Raw genomic sequence first — 24,784 nt, 5'->3', positions numbered from 1 at the left:
CATAATTTGTGGTATGCATATGCTGTGTGTGAGAAATAACCTGCTAATGTGAGAATTTTGTGAAAAGAAAAAAACAAATCTTGATTTTGCAAAGAATTGTGGGAAAAAATGTGCAAGTTCAAAAAACTCACCACCTCTTACTAAATACCTTGGAATTAATACTTTCCAAAAAGGGGTCATTTTGGGGGGTATTTGTACTTTCCTGGCTTGTTCGGGTCTCAAGAAATTAGATAGACCGTCAGTACTTCAGATGTGATAAATTTTCAGAGATTGGCACCACAGCTTGTGGACTCTATAACTTTCACGCAGACCAAATGACATATACCGATTTGGGTTATTATTACCAAAGATATGTAGCAGTATAAGTTTTGGACAAAATTTATGAAGAAAAACACCTTTTTTTTTTTTTAAACAGAGAGCAACGAAAGATGAAAATTGGCTTGGTTAGGAAGGTGGTTTAAGTGCCCATTGGGCAAGTGGTTAAATAAGGCTCTAACCTGCAAACTTCCATAAGAAGGTTACCATTTCATTCAAATTTATTGATTTGACATGGTTTTAAATGTTCTTACTTTTTTCTATGTTATAAATCTCCATTTTTGTTTATTTGCATTATAGAATAAATACATCAGGTCACTTTTGTGTCTCATTTGTTCAAGAATTTTACCTTAATATCTAGGCACTGTCTGAGTGAATATATATTGTCTGCCTGTTCAAATATGCTGAAAAAGTCAATCATCTCCATGGGATGTACTTACTGTTTTGCATGACTGTATTGTTTCGACACAAAGTACTAATGAATAAAATGAATTAAACAAACAGTTCATTTTCATAAGCTATAGAGATAACAAATTGTTACCTGTTCTTTTACTAAATAGTCAGCCAGTGTATTTAATAATTTGTAGTAGACTTCAAACCAGGGGAGATAACTGAATGGAATAAACACATTATTAAAAGAGAGCATGACCAAAGCATGAGCATATACATTTCCATATATACATCACACACATATTTACACACACTACTAAATTCAGTGGCAATGCTTAGAACAGTTGATTTATCTGCCAGCAAAGACACTGGACTATTCACTGCAGTGTAGAGCCATTTATCATATTATTGCATGAATATTGCCTTCTACTGCCTAATGAAAAATAGCCTGTCCCTTGTGTGGGCATCTCCCTCCTCTGGGCGGCAGATTTATGTCCCTGTTACAAAGGGATAGTAAGATGCACCGCTCTGTGCAAGAGAGGTCATGCATTTCAATGTCGTGTCAGGCTGGCTCCCTCTCGGCAGAGCCGCAGTGTTTGGGGGTCATTACAAAGTGTATAGAATGGATGATGAGCTTTACATTACACATAAGAAGAGACTGGCATGCACAGGAAAGCCCTGTTCTCTAGTGCAAGATAAGAGGTCATAGTGCTGACTCTAGACTTACTGCAGAAAAGTTAGCTATGTTAATATTTATGAACTGTCGGTGTGTAATTATATATTTGTAAATAAATAAATATATATTACATACACACACGTGAGTTGTGTCTAAAATTTTTGGTGAACGGTATTAGAAAACAGAAGATACAAACAAATTACCTTCATTGGCCTTCAAAATAGTTGGCAGCCTGGTAATGAACCAATTGTAAACACATTTTCTGCTCCCAGCTCCCGTCCTGTACACTTACACCAACATTTCATGCGTCTCCAACACCGTTTTCTCCGATTTGTAGCAGAACTTAATGTTCACTTGTTGCTCCATTGCACTGTAACCCTATCTCTCATACAGATTACGGTCGACTGCCTGCAGCGGGTTTACCCTGATGGTCCTCTGTACTCCACGCTAGGTGGGGCTTCTTCACGCGTTTCCGGATAGCCATGTGCATATGGGTCCATTCACCAAACTTTTTAGGCATACCTCGTGTATGTATATATATATATATATATATATATATATATATATATGATTTTCTATGTATTTATGGGGTTGTATACAGTAGCTATCGAAACTAAAAAAAACATATGGGAATATAATTGAGTTGCAAACAAAAGATATCCTGCTTTAATAGTAAACCAAGCATGCTACTGACATGAAGATAAGTGGAAAATGGAAAATCCTGGACAGCTGCACTCCAGTGAAAATTTCTTTTGCTTTTTATTGAAAAATTAAGATCACACTGTACAAGCCATAGCCATGCGATACAAAAAAGAGCTAATGCATTTCACACTACGGAAAGTGCTTACTCACATTTATAAGTAAGCACTTTCCGTAGTGTGAAACGAGTTAGCTCTGTTTTGTATCGCTTTGCTGTGGCTTGTACAGTGTGATCCCAATTTTTCAATAAAAGGCAAAAGAAATTTTCTCTGGAGTGCTGCTGTCCAGAATTTTCCATTTACCTTCATTTGCTACACGCATTTGCCAGCACCTGGGGCTCTTGATATTTAGGGGAGAAGTGTTTGTTTCAGCTGACCTGCCTGAAGCGGTGATATTCCCTTCTCTACAGGTACTTACATAGTAACTATATATCGGAACATTCACATTAGTCCCTGCTCTCAAGGAGCTTACAATCTAAGATCCCTAACTCACATTCATACACCTACTAGGGCCAATTTAGACAGAAGCCAATTAACCTACCAGCATGTCTTTGGAGTGTGGGAGGAGACCAGAGTACCTGGAAAAAACCCACACGGGCAAGGGGAGAACATTTAAACTCCTGGCATTGTTCTGAATACAAATCACTTTTGTACATAGCATTTATGAAAATAGGCCTGTACAATAGATTGCCTGTACTCTCTTATGTCTATGGGTAGCACAAGGCAAGTATGAAAATAACAGGTCACACTAGTTCCTAAAGTCTATCTCACACATTACAGACTGTGCAATCTCATTTACGTTTACCAACATCTTTGGTTGTGCAAAGGCCCACTTGATTGAATACAAATTGAATGTTGTTTTTTTTTTTTTTGGTAGGTTCACAGACTATATAGTTGGTGTTAGATTGGAAAGTAATAATCTAACATGTTAGTAAGTACAATGTCACTGCAAAATAAAAACCAACAACAACCCACATTTTATTTCAGGTACTTATAGAGCGATGTCAATTTAAGCAGCACTTTACATATACCTTGTACATTCACATGAGTCCCTGCCCTCAAGGAGCTTACAATCTAAGGTCCCCAATTCACATTCATACATACACATACTAGGGCCAAGTTAGACCGTATCCAATTAACCTACCAGCATGTCTTTGCAGTGTGGGGGGAAACCGGAAATCCACGCAGGCAAAGGAAGAACATTCAAACTCCAGCCAGGTAGTGTTGTGGTTGGGAATTGAACCAGCGACCCTTTTTATTGTTAAGTGAAAGTGCTATCCACTACAGCGCAGTGCCCAAATGCACTAATGATGCAGCTATTCTGAACATTTCAGAAAAGTAAAATAGCAGCTGTCACCTACAACTGCCAATCAAGCTTAAAATTAAAAAGAAGGTTTTTTAAAGTTCATATGGGCAACGGTTCTACTTTCCTCCAGGTAACAAAAATTAGCCCTAGCTATTTGTGCTCACCATGCATATATGTCTGTATGTGCTTGTGACTGTTCAGCTTTGCATGCCTTGTGTCGCAACACAAATGTATATCTCTGGCAGATGAATTGCTAGAAACTTGGGAGAAATAAATGTGCAGAGAAAAGAAAACTATGGAGCACTGACCAAAGTAGCTCTGTCGGCATAATATACAGAGTGACAGGTTTGCTGAGTTTAAGGTCTAGTGTGAAATACAAGGCCCCATCAAGGCCTGTCACAGTGAACAAACTTCCCCATATTTCATGGCTCATTAGAACGAGATTCAAACAGTTTCCCCGAGAATATTTTCCCAGAACTGCTACCTATTAGTAGCCCAGTCACCCTCCAGGCTCTTGAACCACTGGGGTGCCACTGCAGGGTACATTTTTTAAATTGAAAGAGTCAGAGGTTAAGTGACGGAGAGGAAGTGGCTTGCATAGGAAGGGGCAGGTGAGCAATCACCATTCCAAGTTAGTAAAGAGATTCACAATTTGCAGGTTCACATCTATAGAGCGGGTTTCCCCCTGTCCAGACTGTGGAAAATAGGGGGGGGGGGGGGGGCTTGCATGTAAAGCCTGGATCAAGAGTACACGGTAACAGGAACACTTAATCTATAAAAACATTGGGGTTGATTTGGTAAAACTGTAGAGTGCAAAATCTGGTGCAACTGTGCATGGTAGCCAATCAGCTTCTAACTTCAGCTTGTTAAATTAAGCTTTGACAAAAAAACTGGAAGTTGATTGGTTTCTATGTAGGGCTTCACCAGTTTGCTTTCTCCAGTTTTAGTAAATCAACCCCACTGTCTTAACCCTCGTTCACACAATGAGAATATCGGACAAATGATCGCTCATTTTCTTTTGCATGCTAGTTTAATATCAAAAGTGTAAAGGTTACTAAAAAGGTATAAAATTATATAACTTTGGAAGTGATGCAACGAGTTGTGGTGTATTGTAATGTATGAAATAGAGAAATGCAGCGATTAAATGTGCTTGATAACAAAGACAACGTTTATCAATCCCGAGAGGCACCCCATAGGTGTAAAGATAAAAAAAAAAAAACACTTTATGGTGTAGTATATCAAAACCATTTTAACTTATTAAAAGCATATATATTCACACAGTGGCAGATGTAAACAGGCATGTCATATAAGAATTCCTGATGGTTCCAAAACAACAAAATGGCCGCAGTCCTCATGCACAGCGGCGCCACGCATCCAAAAACTTGTGGAGTAGAGTTTTATAGACTTCTATATGTGCTTTTAATAAATTCAAATGGTTTTCATATACTACACCATGAAGTGTTTTTTGTCTTTACACCTATCAACATGAGGAGTGTTTTCTGGATCCATGCTGGAGCAGTTCGTGGTGGATTGATGTTTTGGCGGTTTTTACCCCCTATAATCTAGTGGTCCAGTTGTGAGGAGAGAAGCTTGGCTCACCGTGGTGGTGTTGGTGGAAGATTACTGTTCACCTTTTAATCAAGATCGATTCACCTATTGGGTGCCTCTCGGGATTGATGGACATTTTCCTTGTTACCAAGCACATTTAAGCACTGTATTTATCCATTTCCTACATGTACATTGTTACCCACAATTTATGCTAGCTGTTGTCTGCCTGTCCCTTTTAACCTTAGTGCAGTATTATATATTTTTATATTGTATTATAATGTATTGTGTAATTTCCGAGCATGCCCGGTCGTGATCTTCCGATTTTTTTAAATTAATACTGTACTGATTAAATGAAATTTGTACGATCTGGTATTATTTTGGATGAACGGTCGTGATTGGCTCGTGAAAGCTGTGTACTAAAAATCAGATTATCGAACGATTGCTTTGAAAGTGGTAATTATTGTCCAATTTTCTGATCGTGTGTACTAGGCTTACGGAGTAAAAATAAAGTGGCAGTATCAATCTGTGAAGGACAGGAGAAAAAAGTTTGGTTCAGTAAAATAAATGAATAGTGGGACTGCAACATTTGCAAAAAGCAGATAAGCTAGTCCATAGACATGTCCCAATTACCCCTTGTGCTGATAAACCAACGCCAGCAAACTTTGATGTTGTTGCCCCATTGGTCCTTTTCCTTTATTTTTACAATAATTTAAATTATCCATTTAACATTGATGCTAGGCTAACAAGTTGGGGCAGTTTGCCGTTTTCTTTGAATGCTGAAGGTCAAATTGTGCATGCACACTACTGTCTGTGGTCAGCTTAAACTTTAAAACATAAAAAATCAACAACAATGTCAACACAAGAAAGGTATGATCTACACAATTTACTAGAAAATGACAGAGCTACTATTATGCTCACCTTAGAATACATAGGCAGATTTTACCTCCAGAGGTCAAGCGGCAAAAACCAAACCTTTGCTTTCCATCAATATCAGTCAGAACAAAGGTAAAGTGTTGCCCCATTTGTGCCTGGGTACCCCTGAAAAAGTACAAAGATAAAAAATATTATTAATTAGATCAAGATGTCACCGCGCTACTCTAAGTGCAGAAGAAGAACCTGAAATAACCCAAAGAAAATATAAAGTTAATGAAAATAAACTAATCAGTTGTTGCTTGACACTGCTATGTGTTCCCACACCCAAATTCAATTTCTAATATACAAAATGCAGCGCTACCCTAATACCGTCAAACATTTATTTTTCACTCATAAATGACGGTAGAGCAACCATTTCAAAAACCTTTACACAAAAGCAAATAAATCCAAAAAAGAAACTTATGAATAAAGGTGGAAACCCTTCCAAGTGCAAAACCAAAACAATATATAAATGTACATCCCACCCTCAAGGCCACACACACTGAAAAAAAAAAAAATCAAAATATGAATACAAATATTTATAATACTAATAAAAATAACAATTCTAAATAATGATGGAAAGCCCATATATGTCTGAAGTTTTCATATAATGGGTTTCCACCATTATTTGGCTGGAGGTTTATTACAGGGATGTTTTCCATGTTTGTAACAGATTTACAAAATTATATTTGGTCAAGAAAATGGTATACAGAGAGGCACGATACCAAACATAGTGAAACGTTTTATGAGCTCACCTGTCAATAGCAAAGGGAAAGCAGAACTTTGGCACCATGCACAGCATCTCCTACAGAAACAAAAGGGGAAGATAAACATTTTCTGAAAATAAACATACCACAAAACTTTACAATGAGAGATGACAAAACCAATGCATAAAAATCATTGAAATACTATTAAGGTATCACTTGTGTAACAATTCAAAACATTAGTTGTTCAGGATCGTTGTGAGGGACAGATTGACATGTTTCAGGAGTATAATGCCACAGACAGCAAGAGAACTTCCACAGAATTACAAAATGTGTATAAAGCCATTGAGGGTTATTTACTAAAACTGGAGAGCGCAAAATCTGGTGCAGTTTGCACAGAAACCAATCAGCTTCCAGGTTTTATTGCTAAAGCTTAAAGTGGATGTAAACCCACCATATACCCAGTGAAGTATAAATGATGATAAACAGAAATAAAACAAATCTCTCTACATAAATTTTACATGTATATCTGCGGTCTTCACCTTTATATACTGTTTAGTGCACATCATGTTAGAATTTTCTCTTCCTGGTTCCCATGTAGGAGGGGAGTATTGCTAGACACTGTAAGACAGTTGATTGGAGGAAAGGTACACGCCCCCTTCCCCACACGTGCAAAGGTTACCTGTGTATAGTTTAGCAGTCTGCTAATCTATTTATTACAACCTCCCCCGACACACACTTCTATCTCTGGGACTCGGAGATCATGCTTGATAACAGAGGAACGGAGGAGGACAAAGCTACAGGGTTTAGTGCTTTGAAGGTAAATAACAAAACACTGCAGATATATGTGCCCAGCTCAAATTTCACAAATAAGGTTTACATCCACTTAAAGCGGTGTTTCAGCCCTAAAAAAAATTATTTAAAAGTCAGCAGCTGAAACAAAAGTAGCTGTCAATAAGGAGACTTACCTTTCCAGGGTGCCCACGATGTCGGCCGCCGAGGCTGACATGTCCCTCGGCTCTCGGGTCCCAGCGCTGCCATCCTCACTAAGGGAAACAGGCAGTGGAGCCTTGTGGCTTCACTGCCCATTTCCTACTGCGCATGCGCGAGTCGTGCTGCGCTCTGTGAATGGGACGTGCCCCATTACCCAGAAGACAACGAGGAGGAGGGGAGAAGACGAAGATCACCGAGGAGCAGGAAGAAGGCAGATTAGGAAGACTGCCTAGAAACAGGAATTTCTGGCCAGGTAAAAAAAAAAAAAATGTTCAAATTGTTTTTTTCATTGATTTTTTAAAGAATATTAATGCTTTTTTTTTTTTTTTGGGGGTGGCCCTCCACTTTAATTGAGCAATCTTAAGTTAGAAGCCGATTGGCTACCATGAACAGTTGCACCAGATTCTGAGTGTACATCTCCACCATTGTGCTGGAAAACACTGACTACACAGAAAAATGGAAATGATCCCTTGGTTTGTGAACTGGTAAAGGAGTCCTTTAACCATGCAATAAGCCAGTCGGGTCCTAAAGCCCTCTCTGAGTGAATGTAGGAGCACTGGCTCTGTGGGTAGCATCTATGAACTTGTAAAGCTGTCAAAAACAGCTCATTAGCAGTTTACTGACAGCCACAGACCTATAATCTGTCATTGTATGCAGCCTTTGAGGGACACTTATGTACCCCCTTGCTGAGAATCACTGATATACACAAATGCTATACTACCAACAAATCAAACTATACAAAACACCTTCTTGTTGAGAAACACCTAATGTTGATTCTTCAATTGTGATGGGGGAGAGCATTCAGAGGATTTCAATTGTTTGGAGGTAGCTTCTCAGTTTAGGGTCCATGAAAAAATTGGCAGAAAAAACGCTCATAGTGGCTCATATTGCTCACACATTTATTATGTGTATTTGCATTTATAAGTATTTTTTTCCCCAAAAAATTCCCCTCATTTTTCTCACGATCATCAATATATACTTAAAATCGCTGCGTTCCCTCCTCGCGAAAAACGCGCTTGTTATGGTTATTTTTATATATAAATTTTTGTCAGGCTGTAAACATCCAAATGTGCATGGACACATTCGCTAACAGAGTTGCTTCTGCAGGCTGAACGAAACAAAAGCCAAGCGTCTGTATAAGCAGCTTTTTTATGCCCAATGTGCATGAGGCCTTAGAATATGAATTAATGAAATCACTGTGACACCACTTGTGTCATCAGTGAATAGAGTACATTTTCTGAAACAACCATAACCTGGATATATTTAACCACTTAAGAACCGGAAGGATTTAACCCCTTAATGACCAGGCCATTTTTTGCAAAATGGTACTGTGTCGCTTTAACTGACAATTGCACGGTTGTACTAAGCTGTATCCAAACAAAATTGACGTCCTTTTTTTCACACAAATAGAACTTTCTTTTGGTGGTATTTGATCACCTCTGTTTTTTATTTACCGCTACGAGCAACAAAAAAAAAAAAAAAAGAGCAACAATTTTTACTTTTAAGTTTACTTTTTGCTATAATAAATATCCCAAAAAATATATAAAAAACAACACATTTTTTCCTCAGTTTAGGCCAATATATGTATCCTTCTACATATTTTTGTTAAAAAAAACCAAAAAAATCGCAACAAGTGTATATTGATTGGTTTGCGCAAAGAAAATATTTTCTACAAAATAGGGGATAGATTTATGGCATTTGTATTTATTTTTTTACTAGTAATAGTGACAATTGGTGCTATAAAAATGCACTGATTAGTGCATAAAGGTTACTGGCAGGGAAGGGGTTAACACCAGGGGCAATCAACGGGTTAAATGTGTTCCTTGGGAGGTGTTTCTAACTGTATGGGGGATGGGCAGACTGGAGGAGGAGATGGGGTGTTCCTAATCACTAGGAACAGACAATCACTCTCAGCTCCCCTGATAGGAATGGGATTTTACTGCAGTTATAAAAAAAAATTATATTCTTTTCCAGTAAACCTGTGTCCAATTTATGCCCACTAAGTATTTACATATTGAGCGTAAGTGGTAAAGGCAGTTTAAAATGTGCCTTCATTCATTTTTTTTTTTTATCTACAGCCATTATAGTGATTTTTTTTTTTTATTTCACACTGAAATGTTGATTTTTTTTGTTTTCTCTTTGAGAGCAGATCTAGGCAGACTGCCAGCCCTCTATCTTTCAGGATCCTTGAGAATGAACTGGTTCACCCTGCAAGCAATAGAGAGGGTCAGTAAGGGCTTGTTTGCAAGATCTTTTACTGCCTGTTAAGAATTTGCTAATCATTAAATAATCAGCATAGTTTGGGCACTGGTACACTTTGGGGGTTATTTACGAAAGGCAAAAAGACAAGGGATAGATCTGAAATGAGGGGAAGCTCTGCTGATTTTATCATCCAATTATGTTCAAGCTAAAATGCTGTTTTTTTACTTTCCTTGCAAGTCCCCCTCAGATCTACAGCGACTTTACTTCCAAGTGCGCTTTCAGTGCAAAGTGGATTTTCCTTTAGTAAATAACCCCCTTTATGTGTGTATGTCAAGCTAAGTCTTTTGTCTATGTTTTGGATAGTGTAAGGAAAGGGGTAGAAACCCTGTTGCTAGTCTTAGCTGCGCTTTTCGGCTGCTAGCAGGGGTTAAAAGCGCCCATGTTGCAGCGCCTCAGAAGTGCTGCTCATTAATTCCAATGGGCAGGGGTGGTGTAGGAGTGCTGTATACAACGCTCCTACACCGCCCCAAAGATGTTGCTTACAAGACTTTTTTTCCGGTCCGCAGCACTCAGCCTTACACACTGGGTAGGCATGAGAGGTAGTTTTCAGGCCCTTTACAGGCCCTATTTTTAGCCCTAAAATGCCTGAAGACTGCCTCAGTGTGAGGGTAGCCTAAGAGAGGCGCCTCAGGGACGCCCCTCTCCATTGAGATGAGTGAGAGGCGCCCGGGGAACGCTTCAGAACGGATCATGCAGCAGTTTCTTTTGAGACTCGTGACCTTCAGGGAAGAGCGCCGCTGGTTCCTTAAGATCGTCTGAAAGTCGCCGCGGGGGCGCTCAGCGTTTTGTGGGCGATTTTTGAGTACCAGTGTGAAAAGGGTCTAAGAAATGTCTGTTTACCTTTAGACCCCTTTCACACTACACCGCCCTTAGCATGGGCGGTAAAACGCCGCTATTTTTAGCTGCGTTTTACCGCCGGATTTGCGGCGCATTTCGGCCGCTAGCGGGGAGCTTTTACCCCCCGCTAGCGGCCGAGAAAGGGTTAAAACCGCCGGCAATATGCCGCAATAGCAGCGTTTTGCCAGTGGTATTACAGCGCTGTCCCATTGATTTCAATGGGGAGCAGCGGTGGAGTAGCGGTAAACACACCGCTCCAAAGAAGCTGCTGGCAGGACTTTTCCCTGATGTCCTGCCAGCGCACCGCTGTAGTGTGAAAGTCCTCGGGCTTTCACACTACAGACAATGGTGCAGCTTTTTTAGGGCGGATTGCAGGCGCTATTTCTAACGCTACAGCGCCTGCAAAACGCCCTGGTGTGAAAGGGGTCTTATTTATTTTTTCTCAGATGCATTTTTATTGAAATTTTTGAAACTTTATTGAAACTTTACAACATAAACAAACATTACATATATGCCCTAATTGATTTAATTAGTTGTGTAGGTCATTGCGTTTCCGCTTCTATGACCTGTTATACAATATTTAAACCATAAAAAAAAAAAAAAAAAACGCTGTTGCATTTTAACTTTTATTTAAAGCTCAAAGATCTACCCTCTTTATGGCTACTTAACATCAGCTACTGAGTTACAGTGCAGCAGCTGGTGTGCTGTGTGGTCCAGCGGGATCTGTAGTGATCCCAGTGCATTGCACTGGTCAGGATTTTGTTTTAACAAAATTTGTTAAAATGTCATACCTGTGAATTGCACGATGTCCCTACTTTGCGTTGCGCTGAAAAAATTCACTACATGCACGCAACGCAGTGGTGTGAACCGAGCACACAGGAGACAAGGCCTTGTCATGAGGCAGAACTGTGCAGGAATAGCTGTCCAACACAGTCTCACTGCATCTTCTGTGTATGAATTCTTAAGCCTCATAAACACATTGAGAATATCAGACGAATGACCCCCCACTTTTTTGTGCATGCTAGTCTCATATCAAAAATGAGGAGATTGCTAAAGTTACAAAAATTCTCATATGACAGAATACAACTTTGGAAGTGATGTAATGTGTTGTATTATATTGTAAAGTATTCTGTCGTTTCTGAGCATGTGTGGATTTTTTTCAGATGAATACAGCACGGATTAAACAGAAATCATACGATCTGATATCGTACGAGAAACATTTCTGCGTTTGTCCCTTCAGGTAATTTCGGAACTGTCATGATCGGCTCTCAAACAATCAGCAGCAGCAATACAGACAGAAATTAAAACCTTTTAATTCTCCATTAACCTCTTCCCATCTGCGCTATAGCCGAATGACTACTACAGCCTGGACCTACTTTGCCAGGAGGCGGTCAGTAGAAGTCCTCCCCTTTGCACGCTCCCTGCACCCCCTGCGGGTCACGCACAGCGTGCTCTGTGATCACCGAGTCAATGGCCCGTTACCACGTGATCAGCTGTCAGCCAATGACAGCTGATCAGGTGATGTAAATAGAAGCTCAGTAATCATTTTTTTTCTCCTCACGCTAATAGCAAGAGGAGAAAAAAAAGCCGATCACTGGCTTCTGTTGAAGGGACATCGGTCCCAAAGAGGAAGAGTCATAGCCATCAATCAGTGCCCACCAGTGAATATAAGTGCCACCTATCAATGCCAAGAGTGCCACCTATTAATGCCCACCAGTGATGTCAATCAGTGCCATCTAGCAGTGCTGCCCATTAGTGTCACCTACCAGGGCCCATTACTGCTACCCAGTGCCACCCATCAATACCCTTCAGTGCCACCCATCAATACCCTTCAGTGCCACCCATCCATGCCACCTCTCAGTGCTGTCTTATCAGTGCTGCATATTAGTGCCCAGCAGTGCAGCCTCATTAGCATACATCAATGAAGGAGAAAAATTACTTGTTTGCAAAATTTTATAACAAAATATAAAACAGGTTTGTTTGTTTTCAAAATTTTCGGTTTTGTGTCATTTAAAAAAAAAAAACAGAGGTGATCAAATACCACTAAAAGAAAGCTCTATTTGTGGGGGAAAATATGATAAAAATGTAATTTGGGTACAGTGTTACACGACCATGTAATTGTCTTTCAAAGAGTGAGAATGCTGAAAGCTGAGAATTGGTCTGGGCAGGAGGGGAGTTTAAGTGCCCAGTAAGAAAGTGGTTAAAACCTTTTTATTAGCCAATAGCTTTTTAATAGTGTACTGGAGTCGGGCCGGCTTCTGTCAAATGGGCATGACCAAAAAAGGTCTCCCGATCAGCTCCTGATGATTGGCTGGGAACGCTGACTGGAGATTGGCTGGGAGTGCTGACCGGAGTGTTCTGGCAGGGGGAAGATAACTGTACTAACATTGGATTGCTAGTACAGCGGCTCCAACCTAAGCTGTCACTGGGTTGAAGACAAAAAAAAAAAAAACTAGTAGTGTGTATGAGGCTTTTGTTCTGTTTTCTGGTAAGGTTGTGTAAGGACTTCATGGACAATAACACATCCTTTGGCAGATAAAATATTGCATATAGTCTAGTCAAAAGTGTACTCAGTGCTTAACCTTAACTAATTTATATGTATTTTTTTTTTTTATGTGACAACAGGAACTTTAGCAGGTATTTGTTTTTCTCTCCAAGTGAAGATTCAGGCTAAAACGGTTAATTACTGTAATAATCCAATATCAGGTTGGCTGAGCATTGTTGTTAACTAAATTAATATACAGGTGACTTTTTCACACTAAAGTTAGAGTTTTTTTAGTATCATGGAGGAGCGCATGGTAAAGCAGTAGAAATTACAGAAAGGAACACAAGCCAATGTTACTGCCTATCTTGCACTATTGTTAAATATATCTGCAGTCAGTTTCTGCTAACCAGAAAGAAAATGCACTCTTGGAATGAGGCTTTCCAGCTGGAAGGCCAAGGCCAGTACGGGTGGGCTGCAAGAATCTGATCTAGAAACTAAGGCCTAGAAAGAAGGCTGGGCCTCCGAAAAGAGACTTTTAGATTCCCACCCTCCTGCTGAGTGTTCTATTTAATAAAAACATATGGATATCACATGAGATCCTGAAAAACAAAGGGATCTCTAACCTTTTGGTGATGCAAACTTTAACAAGAATTGGTCAGGAGTTATCACAGCTTCATAATCCACAAGTCAATCAATCATGAGGAGCACCATAAAACATATTTTAAGTGTTTATTAGGTACCATGACAGGGCAATTTTTTTATTTTTTCATAAGTTTTAGGCTCCATGCACATTTGGCAAAAAAAACGTCAGTTCCTTTGGGAGAAAAAAATAGAGCGTTTTATACACAGTTTAGGTGTGTGTTTAGCATTTTTTCTGCCTGAACACTCAAACCAAAAACACCTACCAGAAGGTTTTGTTTTTTTCCTGCCTCTAAACGCTGAGCTTAAAATATGCCTCTAAATATCCTAATGTTCAAGCCAGTGTGCATGGAGCCTTAGACAGAAATTATTACTAGCTCCTATACCTGGGTTATACTAAACATGTTTTCCAGGTCCTTAAAAGTACTCCTTCGTTTCTAGAACTGAAATAACTGCCTCCAAGAATTGTATAGCTGGCATTAGGGTGTGCACCCCAAAGCTCAAACACACATGCGCGTGTGTATATACAGTACATATATACATGTACATACATATATACACACACAGTCTTATGGTAGAGCCAGTACAGTGAAAGCGAAGGTAGCACTTCATTAATTGCAGAAATGGTCAGAGGGAGATATTTTCCATATCCCCGCTGGCACACAGAGTGATAATGCTATTGCGAGTGGGGTGATTAGGGTGCCGAGACACAACTGGCACATCCCCTGCACACACACCTATCATAACAGGCCATATACTAATAGATTTTATGTACAAAAATTCATTAAAAAATTCAGTAGAATCGATGAATTGACAAATGTTGTTGGATAGTACTTAAAAAATGTCCTTTGCTTTTAACGTTCGATTTTGGAATGAATACCACATACACTGCTTGACAATTTTTGCTTGAGAACATTTTTTCCATCCTTATAACTTTTACTGCAGTCAAAAACAAACATCAATATGACCCCACTAATGATTGGGAAATCAAACAAACATTAGTACTGCATGCATGGTCTTGGTAACTGGATCTTTTCAGATGAATACTGTACTGATGAAATGAAAATCATTTGTTTTGTTATGTTTCATGTTTGTCCCTTTGGATAATTTAGCATGAATCATCGTGATCAGCTCTTGAAAGCTGTGTACTAACGATCACTTTGAAAGCGGTATTTTCCATCCAATCGTATGTACTAGGCATTAGAATGTACTGACACCAAATTCTCAGTTAAACAGCAAGACATCTTTCATTTTTCATAAGTTTAACAATTGCAACCCAGTAAGGTAAAATAACTAGTGGTTGTGCAACATGGCTATATCAAAATCTAGATATACACACACACACACGCACAGTGGGGAAAATTATTATTTGATCCCCTGAGTACTTATTTTACTCACTGAACTGCAACTCACAGCAATCACTTTAAAGAGAATAAAGACCCCACTAAAGTAGCCAATTACTGGCCCTTTTCTCTCCTGAATGTGGACCTAAAACTATTCTCCAAGATTCTGGAAACCCGATTGTCTTACCTGCTTGGGTGGGTCTAGATCAAGTTGGTTTTGTCTCTGGCGGAGAGGCCAGAGACAATACCATTTAAGCCCTAAATTTGCATCACTGGCTTACCTTTACCCAATGAGAAGGTTTTTTTCTGGCAATGGATGCAGAGAAGGCTTTCGACCAAGTGGCCTGGGACTATATGGATGCAGTTTTGGAAGCATTGGGACGCTGTATGTGTGCCTTTATTAGGGTGCTATACATCAACCCAAGAGCTAGAGTTCGGGGTCAATGACCACTTATCAGACACCTTCTTCATCCATAATGGAACCAGACAGGGATGTGCTCTTTCTCCCCTACTGTATATCCTTACTTTGGAAACTCTTTTGGGTTGCATCCAGGCTATCCAAACATAAAAGGTATTGAGGTTTATCAATGGGAATTCAAGATTGCTGCCTTTGCGGATGAGATTCTGCTCTTCCTCTCATCCCCATTGACGTCCTTACCCAATCTTATGCCAGTCCTAGAACAGTTTAAACTTATTTCAAATGTAAAAATTAATTATTCAAAATCTTTTGCACTGAACATCTCTCTACCCCCTAAACTAACACAACTATGCCAGACAAAATTTAATTTCCTCTGGAAAGCAGAGGTCATCACCTATTTAGGTATCCAACTCCCTGGTAAACTAACAGATCTTTACGAAAAACATAGGGAGCCTTATGCTTCTCTGTGCTGCATTCTTGGAAACCGAGCTGGACACAGTGATAGAGGAAACTAGTTGGGACCGCATTCACTTGTATAGCTTCAAAGGTTCTCTGAATGTGAGCACTCAGGAAAATGGGTATAAAATGGAAACAAGGTGGTATAAGACACCGGAGTTGCTGCATAAATTTGTCTCAAATCTATGCTGGAGATGCAAGCAGGACTTTTCTCCACATATGGTGGACATGCCCACTGATTCAGCCGTACTGGTGTAAAGTGCACGACACAATGACTACGATCTTTTCACTCTCACTGGAGTTTTCGCCAGCACAGTACCTCCTTAACCTCTCCAAAATACCCAAAAAGAGATACTATAAGTCGGTGGTTATGCATATGATTAAAGCTGCTAGGCTATGCTTACCAGTCCATTGGAGGTCCAAATCGCATGGGAATGGGTGTCAAATATCAGCCATATAGCAGCGATGGAGGAGTTGATATACAGTACTCAGGATAGAATTTTCAGTTTTTCGAATACACCGGAAGCCTGGTTAGAATATCGAAACTCTCAGCTGTATCAAGAACTGGTACAAGATAGCATTTAACCTGTGTTCTACGGTTCATTATTCTTTTTGATGGGGCAATCTGAGGGCATTGTGGATTTTATATACCATATATCGTTACCAGAAGTGGATGGAAAGGGTAGTTGGTGGTCATCCCACGCCCTCTCCCTACATTATCCTAAGTGTACACCTACCCTTTATTTTGTTCCTTAGTCCCCCCCTTAACTAAGTCCTAGTAAACCGAGGCCATGGGGTTGCGAGGTGACTTGGGTGGCTGGCTCTTATTCCCATTCCCTTCATGACTTGCGGAACAATCAAAGATCAGATTACGAGTACTTTTGAAGGCCCTGAATTCTTGAGAACTCTGACATGTTTACAGATAACTAGAATATCATACACAATAATGGTTATGCATCTCATGGAGCAATTTATGTCTTTTTCATGTCAGGAATATTATAATTTGTACAGGGAGATTCTTGTTGGTTCCATCATTTGTATGTAGCTATGTTCTGTATTGTAAAACAGAACCATGTCCTTTTACATTGGCATTTCCTGTATTGTTTTTTAAAATCTTTAATAAAATCTTTATGCAAAAAAAAAAATATTTGAAAATGGACTGGACAAAAATAGGATTTTTATACCTGCTTATCTGAAAAATCCTTCTCTTGGAGTACATTACGGGACACAGAGCCACAGTAATATATAGGCACCTTTAGGTGATGGACACTAGCACACCCTAGACAGGAAGTTCACTCCATATATAACCCCGCCCGTTACTGGGAGTACCTCAGTTTTATAGCACAGCAATATACGTGTATTAGCCCTATATTATATTAGACCTATACTGCTACCTGTAGCACACTGCGCCCAAAGGCGATATATCTGGTGAATGTATGGACTGAAGACCAAGTTGCAGCCTTGCACATTTGAGTCATGGAGGCTTGGTGATGCACTGCCCATGAAGCACTGGAGTGCACTTTGATTTGAAAAGGTGGAACATTCCTCTTCAAACCATAAGCTTGAATAATTACTTGCCGAATAGAATATGTTGTATCGGCACAAAAGGCTGTTTCTGCACTGCCAACAGAACTAAATTCAAGTCCCAAGGGTTCAGGGGTGCTCTAACCGGTGGACTAAGCTGCATTACCCCCTGTATAAAGCTTCGGACCAAAGAATGCAAAGCAAGTGATTAATAGCGATAATGCCCTTGATAGTACTACCAAATAGGTACGTGCAGGTATGCATTCTTGATGTCTATTGATGCCAGAAGTTCTCCTCCTTGTAGGATGGAGACTACTGATTGGATTTATTCCATACAAAAAGATCACATTTTCAGGAACCGGTTTAGATCTTTGAGATCTAGAATTTGGTTTTGGCACCGTGAAAAGGTTTGAATAAAACCCCAACCCCTGCTCTCCCATGGGAACCACCATGATCACTTTTTGAGACAAAAGTCGGTCTAACGCTTGAAGGAGAGACTTCTTTTTCTCTGAATCTTTGGGAACATTTGATCTGAGGAAACGAGGAGACGGAAATTCTCGGAAATCTAGTTTGTAACCTAGAGTTATTGTGGAGACCACCCATCTGTCCTGAAAATCCTGCTGCCAGACCCTTGAGAACTGTAGCAGTCTTCCCCCCCACTCGAACGAGTGGGGGCACCCCTTTATAAAGAGGCTTTAGCATTCTGTCTTGTAGGTTTCCTCCCCCAGGACTTCTTTTGTCCATGGGTTTGACTCTGAGTTTCACCTCTTGAACCCGATAGTGGAGGCTATCGCGACTGCCTGAAGACTGATGCCCCTGGCACTGGAGAAAGAGCCAGTTTAAATGAGGAACATTTACTCCTTTTAACTGGCAAAAGGGTACTTTCCCACTTGATATCTTTTGGATATAATTGTCCAAATCATCCCCAAACACCCTTTCACCGCAGAAAGGAAAACCAGCCAGGAGCTTTTTGCATGGCGCTTCGGCTGACCAATTTTTCAACCATAAGATTCTACACATATGCACCAACTCAAGCGTAAGGTGAGAGGTCTGAAAGATAGAATCTCTGATTGCGTCAATTGCAAACCCCAAAGCCACTGGCAGCTCAGCTAGATCCTGGGCCTGCTGTTCAGGGAAAACCTTGAGCACCTATTTCAAGTGGTCTCTCAAGGACTGACACACTCCAATTGCCGCCACTGCAGGCTGAGCTACTGAACCTGCCAAACAAAATTTTTTTTGTAATAGGAATTTCAACTTTCCCTAAGCATTTGAGCGTTGTCAACAGGAAAAGCCAAACTTTTATTTACAAAGGATATAGCAGCATCAATTGCTGGTATACTTCACATCTTAGTAAATTTTTCCTCCATAGGATAAAGTGTTGAAAACTTTTTGGGAGGGAAAAAATGCTTATCTGGGTGATCCCACTGAGAATATATAAGCTTTTCCAGCAATGAATGGACAGGAAAAGCATGCTCAGCTTGAGGAGGCTTCAGTGATCCCAACAAGAAGTGGACTTTTCAACTGATTCAGTTACGGGTAACTTAAATGTGGAGCGGACCATTTCAGTAAGAGAATGCACCAGTCATTTCTCAGCCTGTGAAGCTGAAGAGAGTCCATCCCCACTTGGTTCTTCGGAAGAGGAGTCAACAGTCTCTTCCCGATTCATCTTCCCTGAGGATGGCTCAGGAAAAAACTCAGGATGGCTGAGGAAAAAACCTCCTGAGTAATATATACAGGGGCTGAAAAGCCAGAAGCAGTTGCAGCCCCTGACAATCCCGATGGCTTACTCTAACCAGCCTCCCTAGGTCTTTCGGGGGGGGATGGCAATGCAGAGGGAGGGTCCTCAGAGCCTGAGGGAGATCCCTTTGAGCCCCTATTTTTTGGGGTTTTTGTACCTCCCCTTCTGCCCATAGTGCTAAACACAAATGCAGAAATGCACCCACTGCTGATCAAAATAGTCCAACAACTGCCGCTGGCTCAGGCTGATGGTAAGTAAACGTGCCTGGGAATGCCTGTGTCACCCGCACTCACATGCCATCCATCTGCTGTGTCCCTCCTTTAGCGGTATGCACCTGCAAAAAGTGCACCTTTATAGCTTTGCATAGCCCGCGTTGTGGGCGTGGGAACCACGACGACGCCTCGGCCACGCCCCCTTCCTCCGACCACCCACTTCGCTCCCTCATCTTTTTTCAAGAGAGACTGGTTTCCCGCACGAGCGGGGGCTCCGAACCGAGCAGATCGCATGTGGAGGGGGGCTGGAGTGGAGGAGAGCTGGTGGATGGAGACTTTACGGCAGCTGCGGGAGTGGTGTGGCATACCATCGACTGACCCATTCCCTCTTTGCCTGGAAAGAAGCTGTGCGGGGACATTCCAAAGAGAAAAAAAACCCCTTCCACATCCTATCTGGAGCTTGGGCTCAGAGGAAGCGTGCAGCTTGTGACACAGAGCAAGACTGACAAGCATGAAATCAGGTATGTGCTCTTGACAGCCCCTGGTGGTGACTTTAGGCATAGCAACATTTACTTAAAGGAGAAAACCCACAAGAATTAGAAACATTCCTTAGGAATCTCCCTTACCTTATCTGACTGCAGGGTTCTGTGGTAAACCAAACAGACCCAATCTTCACCACTCACGGTGGGCTCTGTTAAAAAACCTTCAGGAACCGGGGCCCCTTCTTATCAGGGGATCCACACTCCTGGCTCTGTAAAGCACCCTGCCAGGAAATATGGCTGAAAAAACCAAACACTGGATCCCGGGGTCAAATTCTCTAAAAGAGACGCATTACAGGCAGAACCTCGTTTCTTCAGCCACCAGGCCCGGGTACCACTAAATTCAGTCTGGAAAAGACACTTTGAATGGATCTGGTTGCATGGCTTGCCCCAAAGATTCCTCCAGCAGAGCTCAGCTCAGAACATCTTTACTCATGACCAACACCTAAGACACTGGCGAAAAAACTGAGGTACTCCCAGTAATGGGAGGGGTTATATAGGGAGTGAACTTCCTGTCTAGGGTGTGCCAGTGTCCATCACCTAAAGGTGCCTATATAACCCATACAGTAATTACTGTGGCTCTGTGTCCCATGATGTACGATAAAGAAATTTTTGACACCCTCAATTTAATCTTAGGTAGCACACCCTTTGGAATAAACTGGAATAAATCGATTCCTGTAACCAATTTGTTTTTTTACACCTCTCTACTGGAATTTTGGACCACTCTTCCTTTCGCCAACTCCTCCAGGTCTCCCAGATTGGTAGGGTTCCTAGGCTTTTTGATGTGTGCTTTGGATCATTGTTCTGCTGTAAGACCCATGACCTATGACTGAGACCCAACTTTTTGGATCCTACATTGTAAAGCTGCACAATTAATCGTTAAAAAATCATGACCTCGATTCAACCCCCCTGACGATCTCTATTCCAGTGTTTGCCAATTCTTTCATATAACAAGTGGAGAGACTTATCTGCTCACTCAGCTGTCAAAAGAAAACATCTGGGCAGTCAAGTTTTTAACATGAAACATTGTAACTAACTCTTCCTTCTTAGAGCAAAGGGATAAACTTGTGTGTAAAAGAAAAAAATCCAGGCAGTCTGCCAAGTTAATATGTAAATGCAGAAAGTTTAACCACTTAAAGTTTAAATGTTTTTCTGACACTTGTTTCTTAAGTTAAAATCAATTTTTTTTGCTAGAAAATTACTTGGAACACCCAAACTTTATATATATTTTAGCAGAGACCCTAGGGAATAAAATGTCAATTGCTGCAATATTTTATGTCACACTGTATTTGCCCAACTGTCTTTCAAAACCAATTTTTTGGGAATATAACACTTCAATGAATAAATAAATAAAAAAATGAAACAGTAAAGTTAGCCCAATTATTTTTTGTTTTAGGCTGGGTTCACACCGCTGCGGGGGGAGAACCGGATGTGATTCGCACAGCAAATCACATCCGATCTCCGTAGCGCTGCGAGTTCAGCCATACAGATAGTATGGCTGAACTCGCAGCGGTCCCGCAGCAAACTCGCACGGGACCCTTTTTTGGGTCCGCAACGGAATCGGATCGCATGGGGGTTCACACCATGCGATCCGATTCCTGTGCGAGTCGGCAGATCGCACTGCGATATGCCGACGGATCTGGGGGTGTCATTAACATAACATTGACACCCCCAGCCGTCCGCATAGGGCAGTGTGAACTGCCGGCGGGAGGTATGCGATGCGGGAAAACGCCGCGGATTCGCGGCGTTCCCGCATCGCAGCAATGTGAACCTAGCCTTAATGTGAAAGATTATGTTACCCTGCGGGAATCATGAGAGAATCATGATCTATCTTCTAAGCAAAAAAATTGTGATTCTCATTTTAGCCAGAATCGTGCAGCTCTACTGCATTGTACCCCAGAATTCTCTGGTAGTCTTCAGATGTCATAATGTCATGCACATGGTCAAGACATCCATTGCCTGAAGCAGCAAAGCAACCCCATAACATTAGTGAACTTCCACAATGTTTGGTTGTAGGGGACTGTATTCCTTTCTTTAAAGCCCTCATTTCTTCTTCTGAAAACAATAGAATGATTAATTTTATTGATTAATTGGTAATTTTGTTTGCACGCCCATCCACAGCACATTCTCATAAATTAATTTTGGCTTTCTCAGGTAAGTTTTGGTAAACACCAGTTTGGCTTTTTTATGTTTTTGGGCCCGCAGGGGGGTCCCCCGGTTCTCTTAGATAGCGACATAGTGTGAGCTGACAAAGTTGTACCCTGTGCCTGAAAATCAGCTTGAATTAGCCTGGAAGTTGATAGAGGTTCTTTATCCACTATTCAAGTAACCCTTTGGGTTTGTGTTTTTTTTTTTTTTAACTAAAGTCGGCCAGTGCAAAATCAGTCTCACTTCCGCAGTGAAACCAATCAGCTTCCAGGTTTTATTGCCAAAGCTTATTTGAACACGATGAGGTTAGGAGCTGATTGGTGTCTCTGCAGAAGTGAGACTGATTTTGCACTCTCTAGCTTTAGTAAATAAACGCCTTTGCTGCAATCTTTGAACAATTTTTCTAGTTTCATCTACATCCAGGGGATTAGCTACAGTGCCATGGGCTGTAAACTTCTTGACAATGTTGCGCACAGTGGACATGGGAACTAAGATCTCTGGAGATAGACTTGTAACCTTGAGATTGTAAATGCTTTTACACAATTTCTGTTCTCAAATCCTCAGACAATTCCTTGCTGTTCTCTGTCTTCTCCATGCACCGCATGGCACAGGCACATAACAGAGAGGTTGAGTCAACTTTTCACCATTTAAACTGGTTGCTGGTGTGTTTTCTATATTGTCAGCACCTGTTAATTGAAACAGGTGAGTTAAATTTCAAATTACAGGAACATAACAAATTTGGATTATTTCTTACAATTTTGAGAAGGTGACAATAATTTTGTCCAGTCCATTTTTGTGTGTAATTTGTCAGATGTGTCTCATGCCAAAACAAACAAAAGAAATAAACATGAGAATGCTAAACATTTGTAATTGCAACAATTTTCTGGGCGAAGAAATTATCTGACAGAAATGCATGGGTGATATTTTTTGGCCATGACTGTAAATACAAATTGACACAAGCTTTCTCAATACCAATGAAAAAATATAAACTCAATAATTAATCCATATTGCTAAAAGTGCACATATGCTAAAAAAAAGTTCAAAAATACAAATGTGCCCTGTCAATTACTGAAGTGTTTTAAATTTAGTCCATATACATGGTGGAAAAGGTCCAAGTCCAGATGATAGTATTATACCAAATAATACCAGGTAATATGGCACCTTGAAGTGCTTGTAGTGCCAGAAAAGTGCCCCAGTGTTAAAGTGCCATTGACATGCAGAGTCTCTTACCAACAAACTGATATCAACACATGAGATCAGAAGCTCTTTAACTGTATACAGTAGATAACCCCACTATTAGGCTTGTGGTAAAAACGATGATTCCACTGACTAGCTCCAAGGTTAGTGTCACCAGAGGAACATTCAAGACCGGAACTATGCAATTCAGATACCACTCTCAGCCATATGAACTATCAAAGAATAAAACAAGGGAAGGTCTTATATACATAGTAACTTTAGTCCAAGCTGGATCAATGTAACAAAAAATTTAATATCCACAGCTGGAACTCTTCTTTGAGGGCCAGTTCACACCAGAACGCAGTGTGGGAAAGGCACATTCCGTGTAAGTTTCCTGCACTGCACTAGAACACACTGCCTTTAATATCTGCTGCAGGTGACTGAATCGCATGGTACTACTGTACCATGTGAGTTGGTGTGGCACATTCTTTCTGTATCCTCTTCACAGCATAATGCTGCTATGAGGTTCACCTGCAATTTTGCACAACACAACTCACTTCATCATAGCATGATGCAACACTGCAGTGCATAGATTTGAATAAATGTTTTGTGACATTTCAATAAAGTTTTTAAAAATGTAAACAGTTTAATCTACTGCAGCTACGCATCGCACCATCCTTTACATTACACCACAACACTCTAATGTGAACTAGACTTTTGTTTTATGAAACCGCATGACAACACATAAAGTTGCACAATTAATCGTTAAAAAAAATCGTTATTTCGATTCCACCCCCCCGACGATCTCTATTGCAGAGTTTGCCGATTCTTTCATATAACAAGTGGAGAGACTTATCTGCTCACTCAGCTGTCAAAAGAAAACATCAGGCAGACTGTCAAGTTTTTAAAATGAAACATTGTAACTAACTAACTTCCTTCTCAGATCAAAGGGAAACTTCTATGTGAAAAAAAATCCAGGCAGTCTGCCAAGTTTTTAAACAATGTGTAAATGCAGGAAGTTTAACCACTTAAAGCGGGATTGCACTGTGGAAAAAAATATTAAAAGCCAGCAGCTACAAATACTGCAGCTGCTGACTTTTAATAAATGGACACTCACCTGTCCCGGGGTCCAGCGATGCCGGCAGCCGAGGCCGATCGATCGCTTGGCTCTTGGCTGCTGCCGCCACCATTCTAGGTGAGGGAATCCGGAAGTGAAGCGATGCGGCTTCACTTCCCGGTTCCCTACTGCGCATGCGCGAGTCGCGCAGCGCAATAGGAATTGTTCGCGCTGTCTCTGGGACCCGTGTGTGTCCCAGCAGACAGCACGCAGGGACAGGAAGAGGCATAGAATCCCGTGGGAGTCTATGCCCGGAAGTGGGTGTAAAATACCTGTCTTTGACAGGTATCTGCACCCCCCTCCCCCCTGAAAGGTGCCAATTGTGACACCGGAGGGGGGGAGGGTTCC

The 24,784-nt window shown here is 40.9% G+C and overlaps 1 protein-coding gene across 6 annotated transcripts in view; it reads right to left on the bottom strand.

Moving 5' to 3' along the window:
• DENND1B (DENN domain containing 1B) overlaps positions 1–24,784 on the bottom strand; it is a 364,765-nt gene that overhangs the window by 166,765 nt on the left and 173,216 nt on the right. For all 6 annotated transcript variants that reach the window (XM_077452755.1, XM_077452759.1, XM_077452757.1 and 3 more), the window contains exons 4-6: positions 6,601–6,650; positions 5,852–5,971; positions 857–926 (exon numbers count right to left, since the gene is read on the bottom strand). In XM_077452755.1, the coding sequence (XP_077308881.1) occupies positions 857–926; positions 5,852–5,971; positions 6,601–6,650 (240 nt within the window). The remainder of the gene's footprint in view (positions 1–856; positions 927–5,851; positions 5,972–6,600; positions 6,651–24,784) is intronic.

Source organism: Lithobates pipiens, unplaced genomic scaffold, assembly GCF_037356315.1.
Source record: "Lithobates pipiens isolate NorthernLeopardFrog02 unplaced genomic scaffold, aLitPip1_a1.2 Scaffold_23, whole genome shotgun sequence".
Taxonomy (NCBI): Eukaryota; Metazoa; Chordata; class Amphibia; order Anura; family Ranidae; genus Lithobates; species Lithobates pipiens.
This window is presented reverse-complemented; position numbering and strand designations above follow the sequence as displayed.